This window comes from Larus michahellis, chromosome 5, assembly GCF_964199755.1.
Source record: "Larus michahellis chromosome 5, bLarMic1.1, whole genome shotgun sequence".
In the NCBI taxonomy this organism is placed as follows: domain Eukaryota; kingdom Metazoa; phylum Chordata; class Aves; order Charadriiformes; family Laridae; genus Larus; species Larus michahellis.
This window is the reverse complement of record NC_133900.1, coordinates 27881048-27899748: the sequence shown is the minus strand read 5'-3', so window position 1 is coordinate 27899748 and position 18701 is coordinate 27881048. Positions and strand designations below refer to the sequence as shown.

The following is an 18701-nucleotide window of genomic DNA, read 5'->3' as shown; positions in this document are numbered from 1 at the left end:
GACTCGAGGATCTTAAAGGTCCCTTCCAACCTACACCATTCTATGATTCTAATGTAGGGAACTGCAACAATGCCCTTTCTACAGGGAGCTAGGAGAAGCCTGAAAAAGCAATCGATTTGATCAAAGCAAAGGAAGAAATCACTGTCAGAGAAATAGGAGATGCCATGCAGCAGTACTCAGTTCTTCCACATGTACTAAAAATGGTCTGTTCAGACACTTGTTTCTATGATTGCATTGAAGTGTGCCTGTGAATGGGCATCTTTGGGGAAAGATGGAAAAGAACTTGGTTTGATTAGGTGAAATTTTCCTCTTGCTGGGTTTTTGGGTTTGTTGGGGTTTTTTTTACCCTCTGCTGCTGAGGTTCTTTCTGGAAGATAATAAGTGTTCCCATAAAAATGACTGTGAAATCTTGAGACTTCATTGGAAAAACAAATGCTTCAAACTTTTTGGCACAAATCCAAGCACATCAAAGACTAGAATCCATAAGTTTGCGTTCTGGTAATTTTCCTTTTAGGTTTCGTATTTTAGATGCAAGTGCAGAATTTTTCACTAGAGAATATCTGTATTTCCCCTTTCCAGCTGGCGCTGAAGAATCACATTTGTGCTGGGAGAAGGGAATTCCAAGGAGATTGGTGGCCCTTTTCACAGAGTAAGCATTTTCCACAGGCGGGGTTATGCCAACCATTAAATGACTAACATGTAATTAGGAGGCTGGATACTTATAGTTGTCATGTCCCTGATGCCAAGGGAGTCCAGGATAGCTGTGGAGGAGTGAGCACGGAGGGAGATCAGGCTTGGCTGACCAAGCCATTTATGTCTGTATTTGTTTTGTGTTCGGCCTTTGTGTTGGCTATCTCAGGAGGCAAGTGACTTAGCGTTGCGGACAGTGTGGTGCCTCTCCTGTGTGGGTTTTGCAGTGAGTGTACAGTAGAAGGTGCTGCCGCTCAGGAGAAGGCCTGCTGTAGGGATACAAGTTGGACAGAAAGGGAGTGCTGGAAAAGGGAAATCTCACGCACTTCCTGTTCTGCTGTGGTGAAGAACAAGTCTTCTTGCCTGGGCCGGTTTATCTGCACTGTCCATCTCTGCCTGGGGAGCTCTTTGATGCGGAGCTGATCCGAAGGTTACAGTCTCCTTATCAACTCCATGCTTACCTCTGTTTGTTTTTATTCTGAAGTTCGCTCCCTCGTTTTGCAATAACCCACAGGGTGCTGGGTGTTGCGCCAGCCGTGCCTCAATGAAGGATCTTCATTCAACACCTTTCCCTTCCCGTCACACCAGTCAATGCGACTCCTGCGTTTTCCAGCAGCATTCGCTACGCAGTCCAGACTTTAGTCAAGCTTTGGTTGGTGGTCAGAAAGGCTACCAGACCTACCGGGACCTACCATGGGATCTGCAAAAGTAGGTGGCGTGTTTTAACTCGGAACGTCTGATTTGGAGGTGTCATAGTGGTAAAGGACACTGTCTATGGCACAGCTTTAGGACTTCAAGGACATCTATAGGTCCTGAAAAGAAATCTGTCTCTTCTCTTGCCTGATCTTGGACTTTATTGCTCTATTTCTGCCCTTTTCATCCTTTTAGATCTAGGGTACATCATGGATCCATCTGAAATGTGCAGCCTGAAAAGGGATGATAGGTGGAGGGAAAGCTACACCGTAAGCTGCAGGCTGAAAGGGAGATTTCGGAGGTTGGTGTTCTGGATGAAAAGAATAACGTATCGCTGGAGTGAGAAATGCAGAGAGAAATCCTTCCCTAGCATGGCCAGGAGTAGAAAGATTTGCTTTCTGTTTAGAAAGATGATGTGATGGCTTAGGTTGACACTTAGCTTCCCTCCTTGTGATTGTCTTATCCTGTCCCAGCAGGCTTTTATTGCAGCAGTGCAGAATCCAGGAAGCTCTTTTGTGTCAAAATGGTAATAACACGATTTTGGGAAAACATGGGGTTTGGTCAGGTCTAGTTGCAATATTATTTCCCACAAACCCTGCAAAAGGTCCCAGTTAAATCAGTGACAGCAGCACAACTACATAAGGAGAATACTGTAGGTGTTCATCATTCCAGTTTTGACCATAGTACTTTTAAGGAAGAAGCCATGATTTCTAGGGAGTGTTTTGTGTCTGAAAGTATTTTGTGCAGTCAGAGATGCAGGGTATCCTTAGCTTTGTTTTACTGTAACAATATTTAAGGCAGTGTGGAAAGTTCAGAGTATTTTTACAAAAATAAGTCTCCCAGCTACGACAGTCTACTGTTCTCTCTTGGGTCAGAGCAGGGATCTGGTCATAAACATACAGTGAGCCTCCTGCAATTAGTTGTTTCTTTTTAACGCTCTGGCTCCTGGATTCATGTGGCAATAGGAGATGCTCAGTCTCCCTTGAGTTTGTTTTTTTTTGTTGCCTCAGTGATTGATAAAGCTTAAAAGTATGATTTCACAAACAAAACACAAAAGAATATGAAATTTATTTTTTTTAACACCCCAATGATTTGGCTGGATGGCTGAATTTTTGTGATGCTAAAGACTACGATATTAGTCTCCTCTCTGGCATTGCTTTGGGCAAATGGCTGTGGATGATTGCAAGTTACTACTTATTTTTTCCATCCTCGTTATTTTTGATAATTGGGTTGTTTTAAAAATTTCGGGACATGCTGAAATAGAAACATTGTTTCTGGATTGACAAAACTCACTCTTTATGCCACTTAAGTGTTTTTCTCATTTTGCGAGAACAGTATCATTTTAGTCAATACAGTGTTGACTTCGCCAGGAGAAGACTAGTTCAGCTTTTGGTTCTGTGCTCCTTAGTGGTACTGTGCTCAATACCGAAAAATCCTCTGCCCTGTTTAATATCCATACCTTAAAAGCTGTGCTGTTCTAACTCTCAGGTGAGGAAGAAATCCCCATCAGTTGTGAATACCAGTTTGTGTGTGTTACCTAAAGAGGGAAAACTAAGTGAGAGTTCTCTACCCATCAGAATTGAAAAGCCACTTCTTTTTCTAGTTAGGCGTAAATCTAGTTGTTGTGTCTTGTTGATATAAACAGCGGTGTAAATAATTTTAATAACAGTGTGCTAGAGGGTAGTTAAACAATATCTGAGCCCAGTTTGATTGCCTCCTAGTTAGGAAAGGATTTAGTTGTTTAAATAGTTGTTTAGATTATTATAAAATATAAAGTACGTTAGGAGAAATCTGTATTGGATAATTAAATATTTAGACATTTGGGAAGGGATGGAGACTGCCTGGTCTTAATCAAAGACCCTGTGTAGCCTGTTAAATGGCCAGAGTTTGTTGCTGGGCAGGGATGTAGATGAGAGCATGGAGCTGTAAGCCTTGCTCTTTCAGCTCATCATGCTGTGTCTTTGTCTCTTGTAAGAGCAGTGCTTCGGTATTAGCTTTATCCAGTTTCAAGGTGCCTCTTTTCACAACATTTCAAGCTAAGTTGGAATGTGTGCTCCATAAAATCCTTCAGGAAGCAAAGCTGCTAAGGAAAACTGGGTGGAGTAGACAGCCTTGCTGGTCTTATTGCTCCTCTGTTGTGCTGTGTCCAGCAGTCTGAGAAGCAAATGCAGTGTCCTACCTGCACCTTCCTTGTGAAGATCTTGTGCCCCGGCAGGGTGAGGTACAGAGTAGCTGGTGTCATATATGGTAGTCTAAAAGTGAATATGTAGGTGGAAATGCAGTGCCATTTGCACCAATTTGTCATGCAGTAGGTGGGCAAAATGAGTGTAAATTACAGACTGCTGAGGTGTAGCAGGAAATGGATACCAGCCCTGGTGCAAGGACACTCATGTCCCATTGGCATTAGTGGGAGTTAACCTTGATTATTGCAGGAGGCAGATGTGGTTCCTGCATGGTACCAAACAGAAACCTATTCTGCTCGGTTTGTCCCAGTGTAGATCCTGATTTCAGGAAAGCCTAGTGAAATAGTTTTGATTCTGGTACACACCACACCTGATTTGACTCATATGGAATTGGTATAATTTGTGTCTCCTTGCCACATTTGCTCAATTTCTGACCATTTTAGACAGGAAAACCGGAATGAGAAAGGACCTCCTCCTGAGCCTTAAAATCTAGTCATCTTAATTAACTGAGCAAGCCCCGTGTAAACTCAGTGGCTTTTCTGGCCTCTGCTGTTCCCGTTAAAGGGTGTTGCAGAAGTGCCTCAATTTATTAGTTTTTTTTTCACAGACAGTTTTATGATTGGGCTTTTTGGCTTAGCATAAGCTTTTAAAATGAAGTCGTTCTGCTTCTATCACATACTCCTTCTATGTCTGTGTTTCTGGTTACACAGAGATCTTCATTCTGAATGAAGCTGAGCTAACGCAAAGCATGGGATGGCTTAATTTGACATGTTTCTGATACAAGACAATCTGAAAACTTCATGTAGTCTGTGGTCAGATTTGGGTGATAACAGGGGGACAGATTTCATACAGAAATGAAATGAAAATTGTCCGGTTTCTCTGCCACTGGAGAACTGCCTGGGATTTCAGAGTCCCAGCTGAACCTTTTGTCTAAGGAGCTGTCTCTAATTTCAATAGCATTTCTCCCATGAGGAAATTTGTCCATCTCTGTTCAGTGAAAATACATTGCTAGATTACAACATCTCACTGTTTATCTACCCAGCCTAGCAATTGTTTATCACATATAAAGTATAAAATATGGAAAAACCTATTATTCAGCCAGAAAAATAAGCTTCCAAACTACAGGAAAAGCTGGATACTTTGGGTGAGGCTCTCAGTGGGTATAAGCTGTCAAAGATGCACACAAACTATTACAAAGGCAGAAGGGCTGGTCTGTTTTGTCAGACTTGCAGAACTTTTCAGGAGTGATGTAAATATAGTTGTTTTACAGTGACATTTCATATACCAGTAAACATCTTTATTTCAGTAAACAGATTAAAATACCATCACTGTCCTATTATGTGTGTATTTATATATTACAATTACTGCTAAGGCTGATACAGTGGGTTTTATCAATTTTTTACTCAAAGCACCTTAAATAAGAGAGAAATACTACACATCTTCTAAAGTTGTGGAGGAAATTGGTCTGTCTAAGCGTGACTCTCTTATGGGACTAAAAACAAAGGACATTTAATAGCCCACAAGAGATCATCTCTAGGTGACTGTTTTGGGTTTGGCTATTAGGCTGTCCTGTCAGCACCTTTATTGAGCAGACACTGTCAGTGCGTGCACGCCAAAGCAGAGCCTGTGTTCTCTTTCATGGCGCATGCTGACTTAGCTAGACACTGTCTGATGTGAAGCTCACTGCAGGTAATGGAGGGGTTCCCACAGGTGTCAGAGCAGGCTTTCTGCCCTGGTGAGGAAGACCTTTGAGGCTTTTCCTCTGAAGCAGTCGGTTTGGCTCGTAGAAGGCAGTTTTAATTCTGCTTCTTTGCAAGAAGTGAATCTAAATTCCAATAGGTAAAAGACACTCTTATTTCTTTTGTAAACTAACAGTTTCAAGCTGCAGTGAGGCAAGTGCATGCATGATTTATTTAATAGGATGTTTATGATACATTTATTGAATGGCACTCTTACAAAACAAGTTAGGATATTAAGTAAGATTTTTATTTTTCTTTGAGACTGACTTTTTTTCTCTGCCCAATACTCCTCTGTTACTAAAAGTCAAGAGACATAATTAGCTGTGTCCTTCTTATGTCTGCCTGGTGAAATGCATAAGGGGAGGGATCCCTCTGTCTCTGTGCTTATTGGTGTCAGCTCTTTGTTCAGGAAAGGGTTCCTGGGGGGCTTCTTTCTGCTCGTGATGGGGAGGGGGGACGCAAATACAGAGTGCAGAGCTCTAAATTACCTACCACCACTCAGGAAAGGTCTCAGTGGGTATTTCTAGGAAAATGCCAGCTGAATGCCAGTTGAAAAAACCAAGACAGTGTTAGGAATTATTAGGAAACAAAGAGAGGACAACCAAGTAAAATAGTTATGTCAGTGTGGGCAATTTTATATTGGTTTTTGTCAGCAAATATTTCACACCTCTTCCTAATCAGACAAATCTTAATCTGGGATTTAGCCGTCTTCTGCTAAGAGATGAAATCCAGTCCCTGATTGCAGTGTATTTAAGATTACTGCACAGGCATGGCTGTTTGGGAAAGAGCAGAGTCTCTGGGGCAGAGGGGAGGACCACGTAGGCTGCAGGCAGACGGGACCCTGACGGAAAGCCCACTGAGGTCAGTGGGAATCTTTCAGCTGGTATTTGGTTCAGGCTTAAAATCTCCATTTCTGCTCTGGTGGATTTCAGTAACCACCTCGGCTGGAGTGTTTTTAATCCTGCTGTGCATTTCTAGGTTACGTTCCCCATTCCCTCTCTGTTGAGCAGATAGTTCCCAAGGAGTTAGCAGGGACTGCTTGATTCTTGATCTGAGAAAATAAATTCCCACTGTTGAAGTTTTACCAGCTCTCTGCGGAGTATTCACACTCTGATGGGTCATCAGGATCAAAGCTGTTTCTGTTCTGGGATAGTTTCTTCTCTTGTGTGTATTGAATCCCTGTAAGTACTGTTCAACTTTACACAATGGGACACGTTGTCAGATGAAATAGTTGATCTGGGAGGAATAAACCTCAGGAGACAGAGCAAAGCAGCAATAAAGCTCAAAGTTAATGGGAATGGAAAAGTATCAGCCCAGCAATCTTTGTGGTTTTGTCTCACAGATATCTTTGAAAACCTGGATTTCAAATCTTTCTGGTGTGTGCTCAGCCTGCACTTCTATTCCAATGGGGAAGTATCCAGATGGTACAGCCCAACCAAGGATGTTTTACTCAAAATACCTTTTGTTTTTAAAACCAATTTTTGTTTTTAAAACCAATTAGTTGTGGAGAGTAAACCTCAACAGTCGTTTCATGTTGTTATTTAAAAGGAAGGGGGAAAGTTTATTCAGAAAAAAAGGAAGAAAAAAAAGAAAAAAGACATCCCAAGTCCCAAAACAGCCACCCCCTCTATTAAGGGACTTTCTAAGATGTATTTATCAAACAGCTTCTTGTCTGAGGGAATTCAGTTTAGAAGCTGATTCTAAGTCCCCTCTGCACTTCTTTGAAATGATGCTCTAAAACAGGTTTAATGAGTTAAGTGAAAGTCACGTGTATGAGTAAAATTATACATGTGTGTAACTGTTGTGAACTGGGATTTGCGAAATGATAGCATGGAATTTGAAAGGGAAGAAATAAACAATAAGATTTATAAAAAATGTTATACTATGTACAAAAGAATGCTCAAAATGTTTCAAATTATATAGTATTCAGTATTTAACTGTGTCCCAGCCATGTTACTCCTGAAGTAACGTGGTCTGAAACCGCTCTCTCACTAATACGATAGGCAGTAATTTCTTCACGCTGGCCTGTTGCGGTATAGAGGTGGCATTCAGCTTTTCAAATCAGCTTCTCAAACCCAGCATTTTGGTTTGGGGCTATGCCAGGATCATTATAGCTGAAAGACCTTCTGAGTGTTTTTCCTTCTATGCAACTTAATCAAGACAACTGCTTTTTCAATAAGAGTATCCACAAGAATGAATATGGGTAGGTTGTGTCAAGTTAAATGTGTTTTTTTGTTTGTTTTGTTGGCTTTTCTTGTAACTTAGTCTCACTTCAAACACAGTAGAAACATTTGCAAAGCATATAAGCTATGCAAAGGACTACGAGCTGGAGTGGCGTAAAAAAAACAAACCAACAAACCCACGTGACAAATTAAAGCTGAACTCTCCACTGACATTATGGTTTCACCTAAGAGCTACTATTTAGAAATATTATTCTTAATGAGGGAAAGTCCTGACTATTTATACCTGCATATTTTTTTCATTTCTCCAATTAAAGTTTTAAGGCAATTTCGACGTGGTAGTCTCAGAAATAACTTTGGAGCTGCTCGTCTCCAAACTCTTAATACAACTGTGGGGGTTTTTGAGGTGTTTGGTTTTTTTTTTTCTGCTATGGATTCACAGATGCATTTTGAAGCAAACCAGATGAGACGAGAGATTAATTAACAGTGGGAGTGAAGGAAACACTAGCTAGGAGATACACAACAATTCAGAACAGATGAGTGACAAATGAATATTCGCATTTTCACTCAATCAAATATCATGATATTTAGCCTGAGTCAGTTGTTTTCCAAACCAAAGTAATAAGGCAATAACTATAAGGGCTTTGCAATGAAATTATAATGAAATATCAGAACCTGCTTCAGTATTTATGTACGGTGCTGTCCTGGTTTCAGCTGGGATAGAGTTAATTTTCTTCCTAGTAAGTGCCACGTTTTGGATTTAGTATGAGAATAATGTGATAATACATATTGGTTTAGTTGTTGCTAAGCAATGCTTATATTAATGCCTCCAAAGAGGCAGCATAGACAGGACAAGCTGGACAAAGGAATATTCCGTACCATAGATGTCATGCCCAGGATATAAATGGGCGTTGGTCAGGGGGCAGGAATCCACGATCACTGCTCGGGATGGGCTGGGAAATCGATCACGGGGTGGTGAGCGGCTGTATTGCCTCACAATTTTGTATATTCTTCTTATTATTTTATTTTTCATTACTGTTTTTTACATTTCATATACTTCATTCATTGGGGAGGGAGGAGGGAGGGAGTGAATGGCTGCATGGTCCTAGTTGCCTCCTGGAGTTGAACCACCAGTGTGCTTGCTGTCTCATTCCTGCACACAGCTGCAGTGGTCGCTTGCAGTTATTTTCAACTTATTTTAATGTATTTAAACTTATGTCTCATGAGATATGTGTTCCAGAGATGAGCTATACGTACTTTGTTACGAATGTGGGAACTCACTGAGATGCCTCATACCCTCAGGAGGGGATGCCTGCAGCCTGCTTTCCTGAAGGTGTGCGTGTTTGCATGAGTGAGGTAGTTGGCTCTAGAATGAAGGACTCTTTGCCAAAAGTTGTGGCTTCCTGTTCTGTATTTTGTAATGAATGATAACGTAATAGAAAAGTGGCTTTAAGGATCTTCAGGTGTCTTTGAGTTTGTAGCCAAAGGCAGAATTTCCTGCAAGTAACCTTGTTCAGGCAGTTTTTTGTCTAACTATAATACTGACATACTTACTGTTGACTTTCCTTGAGTTAATTTGGATTAGCAGCTGTGTAATTAAGAGCATGGCAGAAGTATGTGGTGAGGCTTTCTACCTATGTTCCCTGGTCTGCTCACATGTCCTTGACCATCCCGCCACTTCAGCAAATACCGCCTAAAGAAGTGCTTGCCTTTTGCTTTTAGATTTAGTCTGACTAAAACAGGAAGCACAGGCTGGGCCTCTGAAATCTCTTTCTCTTTTTTGCCCAGCCGTGCTTTACAGGCTGCAATGGACTGAGCAGCTTGGATAATGTATGTATGTACATATAATAATGTATGTACATATAATATATATGTACTATACAGAGCATGGGATGCTTTTTGACAATTTTATTGCACAAAGCAGTTTTGGAAGCAAAGGTGCCACGTGTGTCTGTGATAACTGATTTGTTTAACCAATTGAAAGCTGCCTATGTTGCTGTATGAAAGTTCACCAAGCTGAAAAATAAGTTTTATTCTTGCAAATTTCCAGTTGGGGGTCACATAAGAAAGTGCTTAGTGGGATTTCTATTTAATTTGGCCCTAATAATAAAAAAAACCCCAATCCCTCAAACCCTGTGTGTGTTCCATGACTTCTATCATATCCCAGCAGCTATTTCAAAATAGTCTTGAGTCATGGTTTCATTTTCAAGGGTGTTGGGTGGGAAATCAATTAATACCGCTGGGAAGAATCAGCTGATGTTGAGGGAGAAAACTTTAGCTTCATTTTTGTGGAGTTTTAAATAGAAAAGGATCTCTTGTTAATCTTCTCCCTTTGTTCTTCTTATTTTCCCCTAGAATTCATCAGCCAGCCATCAAAATAAGACAGCTTGAGCCCTGGAAAATTGCTCTAATTGTTATTGGAACAGCAGTGGCAGCAGCTATCACCATTGGTCTCCTAGTTTATTTTCTGGCTTATGGTAAGTTTTACATAATATACCACTGTTCCGATGTTTAGTGCATTTCCTTTGTGCTTGTTGCGCCACACAATGCTGGGAGTTTGCTTTTCATCAGTCTGTCTAAAGCTCATCTGGGGGAAAAGACACCGGCTTCTCAGAGCTCTCTTTCCTTTCTCGTTTAGCATCTTTGCAGATCTCTTAGGAACATTTCCTGCTGTGCAGGATGGTTAAGAGCTGTGGTTTCTGTTGGCTTTCACTTGCTTTCACTCATTTCGCATCTTCCTCATGATCTACTTCTGTGACGAGGTCAACACACAAGTCTTCTGATCTCCCTTATGCGAGTGACAAACAGAGCCTTCTGTTTGTCTCTACCTGTGGTGTTTCTCTGTTCCTTTGCCCTCATCACCGGCAGCTGCCTGCCGGGGCTTGGTGTTGAGTGGGCATACAGGCCAGGAGGAGAGGTAGCTGACCAGCAAGATGCAGCTTGTGATCCTGTGTGAGCCCAAAGTGCTGTTGGTTGCCCACAAATGTAACTATTGGGGAAACTCACTACTTGGCTTAGACCACCTAACTCAACTGAGCGCTCGCTCCTGGGCCCCTAGCTTTGGGAAGGTGTATTTGAATGGGTTGGATACAGGTGAAGGCTCATCCACTCCCTAGACGTCTGAAGATCAGTCAGCCTCAGGTGTTTCTCTAAAGTTCAGTCATCTTGGTGCTTTGAGTGTTGCCTGTTCCTCTTCTTTCCCTTACAGATCAGAAGCTGTTCTATTACAGTGCCAACGTAAAAATCACCAACATCCGGTACAATAACGAATTGTCCAGACAGTCCTCAGGAAGGTTTAGAGACTTGAGCGAGAGGGTTGAGAGACTGGTAAGTTTGGACTGTTCTGCCTTTCCATTGTTAAGGACCATGTGATAATACAAGAGTCGTTAATGTGAACAATACACTCCTAGACCATACGTGTCTGGTGTACCCTGAGCCCCCATGGTTAGCAGACCTGGGAAATGGATAGCAGGAGAGCATGATCATACCTGGCAGGTCAGGCACTTGCCAGTCTGCTTGTTCTAGCACGTCACCTCTCTTTGTCCCTGCAGTGGTGAAGAAGATATTGACAATAATCTCAGCTTCCTCCTATATCATTAATCATTTGTATGTGTCTTCTGTTTTCCTGCCCTGAGCCTGGTTTTGTGATTTGTGCCCCACTGTCTCTAAGGAAAGCACGCTTTTACACCCTCTCCTTTATGGGGTGGGGAACTCTACCTGTCAGGCTGCTGCTGTGTGTTGAGAAAACAACACACAAGCCCTTTTCCTGCATCTTTGGTATGTTTTGTTAGGAAACCCTCTTACAAATAGCAGAGGCTGCTGAGTGGCTCTCAGTCATCCAGTAGCTATGGAAATAAATAGACACATTGCAATTTCCTTTCTTGTTTTCTCTTTGAGACACTTCCCCACAGATGATAATTACAGAGTTCAGCTCTTTACAGCAATAAGCATGTGATTGTGCTTGTATCTTTTTGTGTTCCATTCATCAGAGTCCGATGTGTATCTCTTACCTCCTGTTTAGCAACCTTGCACAGATACTCAGTTAATAGGACAATCAATACTTTGCTCCCCACTGACATTTAATTTAGGGCCATGCCACTTGTCCACAACAAAACGTAAGCTGTAGTGAACATTGTTCTGGAGAAGTAGGGTGCTGTACAGGTATTTGGCAGTGCTAGTATCTCTTCCCGGCTCCACCGCTGAGCACCTCAGAGATCTTAGTCAAGTTGTCCTCTTTTCTGTACTTAACTTCCTTTCTGCCCTCTTTGCCTGACAGGGACTGTACCATATTTCCCAAGATCTGTTCCTGGTGCATATCTGTATGTGTAGAGTCTTACACAAGCTGCATTCACTTAGCTGCTACCAGTTTGCAACTATTACCTAATAATTGCAGGCTTTTAACGTTGTGATATAGGACCTTGGAGAGGGAATGTTCTCCCTGACCAAGAAGACATTGTGTATTGCTGAGGCAGGAGGAAGGCAAGAGCTAGGGAGAAGTCTGAGGAATAACGCTTCATTGAGTAAAGTTGTATCCCTTTCTCCCACTCCATTCCCTCTTATTTTTTCAAAAACACAGCTCCTTTGGCAAAGAAACACTTACTTTAATTAAGAAGTTATTTCAGATAGCGTCCAATGCAGTCAGATTTCCTCTGAACATGGCTATCAATTTAGATGCTTGAACAGAAGCCAATGCTTTAGAAACCCTGTCTCCTCTATGGGTGTTGAGCACTTCTGACAATAGTGACAGTAAATACCAGTGCTGGTTGAGCAGTGAGAACCATTATTTCAGAGCATATTAATTGTACCTGATAAGTAGCACCACAACAAACATAGAGAGAACTGTGTTGCCTTTCCTTCATTCCTGTGACTTTTCTTAAGCCATTAACTTCTGCCTCCCTCTCTCAAATATGGTGAGTTCTTTGCTGTAATTTTAGGTCAGCTGATATAAATGCTCCCTGCCATAAACTTTGACTTTTTATGGTTTTAGCTCCAGGTGTTTCTGGAGGTGTTACAAGGATGTATGAGATTGAGAATTGTCCGTAAACTTATTTAAAGTGACTCCATACGCTGATGAATAACAGTATGTTCCTTGTAAGACTGATTATCTACAAGCAAAACTCAGCTTGTGATGATAAAAATCAAAGCAGTCTTTCCAGAGACAGAAATATCCTCTTGACTTCTTGACAGACAGCTGTCTCAGAACATCTGCATTTTTATTTTCAGGGTTTTCACACCATCTCTTTAATAGGAGAGAGCTGAGGTTTTTTATCACATTTCTTGATTTGTCTGGATTTACCAAAATCCTTTGCAGTCTTTCCCTGGCTGGTGTCAGGGTTTTGGATGTCCAAGCATTACCATCGTCATAGTAGCAACGATACCTTAAGCTCATGTTGTGAAACAGTGAGTCAATGCAGATAAATGCAATGTCTTTCACAATACTTGGTGCAAAGTGAACTGAAGTGAATCATCTCTGATAGAAGCATTCAAATTGCCTGAGTTAGTGCAACTCCCTGCCAAGTGCTCCCTTCTCTGATCCCTCCCTGATGAAGCCTCCTTCTGTTTGTCCCCAGAACAACCCAAAAGGAGCTCTTTTCAGAGCTGATGTTTCACCAGGAAAAATGTTTTTGCTCCCATAGGGAAGACATCCCATGTCTTCCTTGGGACTGTCAGCAAACGTCCTGATGTTTGCTTTGGTTTCCAGAGTTGAGTAGTAACACCCATTGTGTGAATGACATTCCCGACTCTCTTATCTCATTGAAGGTGGGAGGGAATGCAGCAGAGATCATGCCAGAGAGCTGATGAAGCTGGTGTACCAGTCAACATCTCAGGGCTGACTGGAAAGTCTGGAAAATGTCTTGTGGGGTGGAGCTGGGGGGACTGAGGAACAGATGATGAAAGGTCTTTGTTCCTTGCCTGGCTTCCTGCAAGTGGCTGCCAGGGTTCCCTTTGTGCTTCAAAAAGCAGACCTGACTGAATGCCACCGTGGAAAGAGATGTTCCAGCTCACCAGAACCTCCTCGTTTTTCTAGATGGACCAGTTGTTTTTCCTTTGCCAAGCTAAAATGCACTGTGCCAGACTGTCCCCTCTTGCACTGGATAAAAAGGGCACAGTCACAGCCTTAATGGCTCCTCCCCCAAGAAGCCTCTATTTTATCATGGATTCACTTAATACTTGGCTGATCTGCGCAACTTTCACCCACTGGTTTTCTCCAGCTCCTGCACCAGACTTGGATTTTTTTTTCATCTCCCACAAAACGTATTCATTTCTTTCAGATTTCCCAAAAATGCCTTGGAGGCCCTAACTACCCTTTTGCTAACAGCATGCCTGGGGAGATTTCCAAGGCTCTGCTCTCATCTTTGCTTCTTCAGCCCCTCTGGCACCCTGAAGTGTGGAGGGAGCTGAGACAGTCAGCTCTAGACAGACCTGGGTGACTGGGATGATCCCAGTTGCCTACTCTGGGCAGCAGCACTAACTGTCCTGTGTGCAGGGAGGAGGGTGGTGAGGCTTTGTGTTCAGTGTGAAAAGTCATCTTTGACCCAAGGGAAGGAGGTGTGCATTCAGGAGAGCTTGAAATGAGTATGTCACCAAGCCCATCTTAATGAGAATTGTCTCAGCTGAAGGCTGGCAAGTGTCTAGCTGTGGGAGAGTAGTGGATTGCAAGCAGCCACAGCATGTGACCCCTTCAGTACATGGCTGGTTGCTCAACAGAAATGGACAGCAGCCTTGCAAATGTACCCGTCTGCTCTTTTTACTGCTACAGTAACTTCATGATACTTTCTCCTAGTTGTTGTGGGCTTTCCCCTCTTCGAGGACAGCCTATGCCACCATTCTCCTTTCCGAGGCATCTTGTATCTCCCTGTCATCTCCGCCTCTGGACAGAGCTGTTCCCAGCCATGCTGTTGGGCTGCTTCTCCCTGTCCTAGTCCATGAGTCTTCGTGGACTCTTGTGTTAGACACTGTACCCTCCCCTGCTTCTGAGCCTATGCCCTGTCCATTATCCCCTACTGTCTCCTGCTCCCATATGATGGTAAACCAGGCTGTGGGTTGGGTGGATGGATGCTCCTCAGGTATGAGCGTAGTGTGGTTCCGTCCTTGGCTAATCGGGTGGCTGGGGGAGGGGCGAGGTGCTTGTTTTTTCTCCATGAGTGCCTCAAACCATGGAATGCACTGGCATGGATTCCCCCTGTCATCTCATCGTCCGCGAGGCACCTGGGCTCTCCCCTGTCTTTCCACCAGCTGAAACCAACACAGAATTAACTGGCTGCATCTGGGCAGAGTGGTTGGGGATTGTATTAAGAGGATACCTGGGTACTTCCTCTGGGAAACTAGTGCCTATCCCAGTCCCAAGTAATTCTTGCCTTGGGACTCAGTATTGTATCTCTTTTAGAAACAGATGTCTTGCTTCAGTGACTTCAAGTGATAAGAGAATCTTCTGTGTCCTTAAGTATGGATGTTGGGGAAAGTTTTTAATGAATACAGCTCTTGAAGTTAGTGAATTAATTGAATTAGTGTGGGTTTAAGTTAGAAATAAATAGTGTCTCTACTGGGTATTGCAGAGGTACTTGCAATACCACAGGAAAATGCTGCAGCATAGTTCTGATGACTGTGCCTGTTCCTGGTCAGTTTAAGGACTCACTGATGAGTCCCGGTACTGGAGCTGGTAAGGAAGGAGGCAGTTTTCTCCCTTGGGAGATGATGATTTCAGAGGTTGTTAACACAGTTCTCTCACTACAAGGGGGAGAAGCCGAGGGGCAGTCAGGTGCTATGCACCTCCCTCCACCCCCCCCACACACCCCCCCATTGTTCTTTGTGCTGATAAGATGAGTGAGGATCCCATGGACTGTCAAGTGCAGCATTTGGTACTCAGTAGTTCTCTGCAGGTCTGTGCTGTCCCTGCCGCTTTGTGGCTCACAAACAGGGCTTGTTAGCCGAATCCAATGCCTCTGCTTAGCTGCCCTCTGGGCCATGACCATGAAGGACACCAGTGGGGTGCATTGGGAGCTGACTTCGTCCCCTGCATCCTCAGTGGTGCAGATTCTCAGCTGCTTCAGCACAATTCAGTTACAGCCAAAGCACCCGGCTGTTTCCCAGTCCCTGGGCACTGATGTCTCCTCTGTGCAGACAGGGAACTGAGTTGGAGAGAGTTGAAAGGCCAAATCCATAACGCCACTTCAGCACCTGAGAAAAGGTCCCCAGAGATAAGAAAAAAAAATTTCAAGTGTGCCTCCGGATAATCAGGAAAGGACCCTCCTAATTCCTTTGTCACACTCAGGTTTTATTCACCCTCATAACAATAGTTGGGTTTCTTTATGTTTGTTCTCTCTTAACTCCCATGCAGACATTTAGTTTTTTATGGAAAGCAGAGCTTTAACAGGTGATAACCTTGTTTGGTGGATGGCTTAGCTTGTAATAGGATGCTTGTAACTGAAAGACTCTCTGCTTTATATACCCAGTGATAAGCTTGCAGTCATCCTGATATCAGGAAGTACCTTGTGTCATATGATGATGCCAAAGGGCCAAAGCCTGAAGTACTGGCTAAGGTTTCCATCTGAGCTGAACTCAAAGGAAGCTTAGCTGAAAAGACTGGCAGCAGTGAGTGAGTAGATGAAACTGCTGTTTTATGACAGCAGTTTTAGGGTCTTTTTAGGGTCAGATGTGACTCAAGTCGTTCTGGGGAGCAGAAGTGTGCATGTGTGTATTTGGGAGAGAGAGAGAGGTGAAATACAAATGACTGCAGAGCCAAGAGCTAGCTGCAAAGTTGGCTGAAACTGTACACAAGGTGTGTTTGTCACACCTTCCATGTGGGTGTTAAGGTAAAGCTCAGAAGCGTGTGGCTTGCTCAATCAGGGCCTTGTGGTCCTTGGGGTCGGGAGGTTAATTCAGTCGGAGCAGATCCCCAAAGGCAGCAGGCTTTTGAAACACGCCTAAAGACTATTTGGTCTGGGAGACCAAACTGTGAGGACTAATTTAGAAGTGAAAACTGAATGTGCCCCAAGAAAAGGGAGCGTGCTGAAGTTCAAGGGAGTCTAATGTGGCTCTCTTTTTTACAACAGGTTGAAAAGTATCTACAAGTATCAGGTAGCTTCATTTGCTGTATGGGTGCTGTTCTCCCCCATCCCCTATAAAACACGTATTCTCCCCTCTCAGCTCCTGAAATAAAAGAAAATTGAAGATAAATTGGACACATCACAGAGAGAGAAATTATGGTAGCTGCAGCAGCCAACTCTTTCCAAGAACTTTTCCAAGTCTTGCAGCACCCAGATCAAACTGAGTTTGTAATAAGTTTCAGAAGATATTTGGTAATGTTTTCAGATACAGATCACAAAATTTAAAGCCTAAGTCCTTATTTAAACTCAACCATTCCTAGGCGCTCTGTATGTGCTCCCTAAAGTACTTGCTTAGTACCATATATGAGGTGAAGAGAATAGAACTTTTATTGACAGTTTTTCTTGTTCTTCACTGAAGGCGGTTTTATTTAGAAGTGCATCTGTAGTACCAAAGCCAGAAGAAATGAAGCATTTTAAATTAAGCTTTTTAGAGACTTATTATTAATAATACTCTCCCCGTTCTCTTTTTATGCAAAATAATGTTGTAAAATTGAAAAAAAAAATATCTTTTGTCTATGTAAAAAAGATTAAGGAGCATTTTGAGAAAAAAATCCTAAAATAAATTTAGGGTATTTGACAACTGCTTCAGAAGCTTTATTTTAACGGAATTGTTCTCGCAAATAGGAAGCATTGTCCTTGGACTAGCATTGTACAATAAGAGTGCCCTCTATGGGTGACTGGGGCTAGAAATAAAGCAGAAAGCACCTTTCCACGGTAATTCAGCCAACTGGGAAACACAGCAATGTAACAGTGGCCAAGATGTCAGTGTGGCGACTTGTTTGTTTAGCTCTGGAATTCGAGGTTGGTAGCACACTCAGGTGTGGCCTTAAAGATATAGGCAAAATGCTATACGCTAAGAGAGGAAATAACTCACAGAGAGGACTTGCATCTCACTTGTGATGCTTTTTTTCAGATTTTCCTATTGAAATCAAAAGAAGAAAAAGACCACTGGCATAGGCATAATACTGCATTGATTTAAAAACTGAGATGCTTTCTTGCTTTAACTTTGTTTCCAGTTTCTCCTGTTTCCACAGGTCACAGTAGCACAGGGAACTAAAAAAATATTGAGGAAAATACGAAGTATTTTTAAATGCAGCGTGAGTTGATGCAGCGTAGTGCATGAAGTTGTAGCTTAGTGTTTTTCCTCACCTGTAAGATCTTAAACTATCAGTGTGCTCTACCTAAATACTATGAATTTCCTGGAGGAAACAATTACTTATCAACAATGTGCCTAATATCCAACTTTTTCTCTAGCTTAAATTCAACAATCCTTCAACTTCATTGATTCTTTGACTTATTAATACAATGTAATTTTCTTAAGTAATAGGCATACAAGCTGATTTTTCTTTTTCGTGTTTTTCTTGGTTCATCAAGGTCTAATAAGCATATACAAAGCCAGAAAAATAATAAGACGACAGCCTGCCCCCCCCCCCCAATATAAATAAGTTTAATTCAGATCTAGTGTGTGGCAAGAAAAGCTATAAAATGTGCACAAGGAAAATGGATGTGAACCTGAACTGGAAAAAGGAATTCAAAATGAAATAAAGGGCAGTTATCAATAGTGTGTGTGATTAAGGGTAGAATCTTATCTTAATTATAGACCCACAATCCAGAATTACTGCATTGTTTACAGGTAATTAAATCAATGAAGTGATTCAAGATGTGAACTGGTGTCACTGAGATCAAAATCTGGCCAGTCAAGAGAGTGGTTGTTTAGAACATGGTGTTATTAAAAGGGAGAATCCAAATTCAGTACTGAACTTGCACGGTTGATGGTATTTGGGCACTTGTAACCTGAATACATCACTATTGATCTTCCTTTGATTTAATAAAACTATTGTTTCCTTAAGAGCTAATTACTCCTGTATTTCAGCTACTTACCTCTAAGTATTGTTTAAAAAAAACAGAGGGTGTGGAGTCATTTTCCTGGGAAAAGCATACTTTTGGGGAAAAAAACCCCAAACACACAAAAAAACCCTTCTCTGGATATTGGCCCAAGTGGTTTCCTCTACAAACTTGATTTTTCTCTCCAAAAGTTGGAAAATCTCCTTCCTAAGCAGACAAAATTTCAATGGCAGTGTGAAAGTTTTAGGAAGCTAATTACGGACA

General features: G+C 42.2%; 1 protein-coding gene across 1 annotated transcript in view; it reads left to right on the top strand.

Annotated features, from left to right (window-relative positions):
- The first annotated feature begins 1234 nt into the window (after positions 1-1234).
- LOC141743744 (transmembrane protease serine 11E-like) overlaps positions 1235-18701 on the top strand; it is a 43719-nt gene continuing 26252 nt past the window's right edge. The window contains exons 1-3 of the mRNA XM_074588625.1: positions 1235-1398; positions 9841-9962; positions 10694-10812. Of these exons, the coding sequence (XP_074444726.1) occupies positions 1235-1398; positions 9841-9962; positions 10694-10812 (405 nt within the window). The remainder of the gene's footprint in view (positions 1399-9840; positions 9963-10693; positions 10813-18701) is intronic.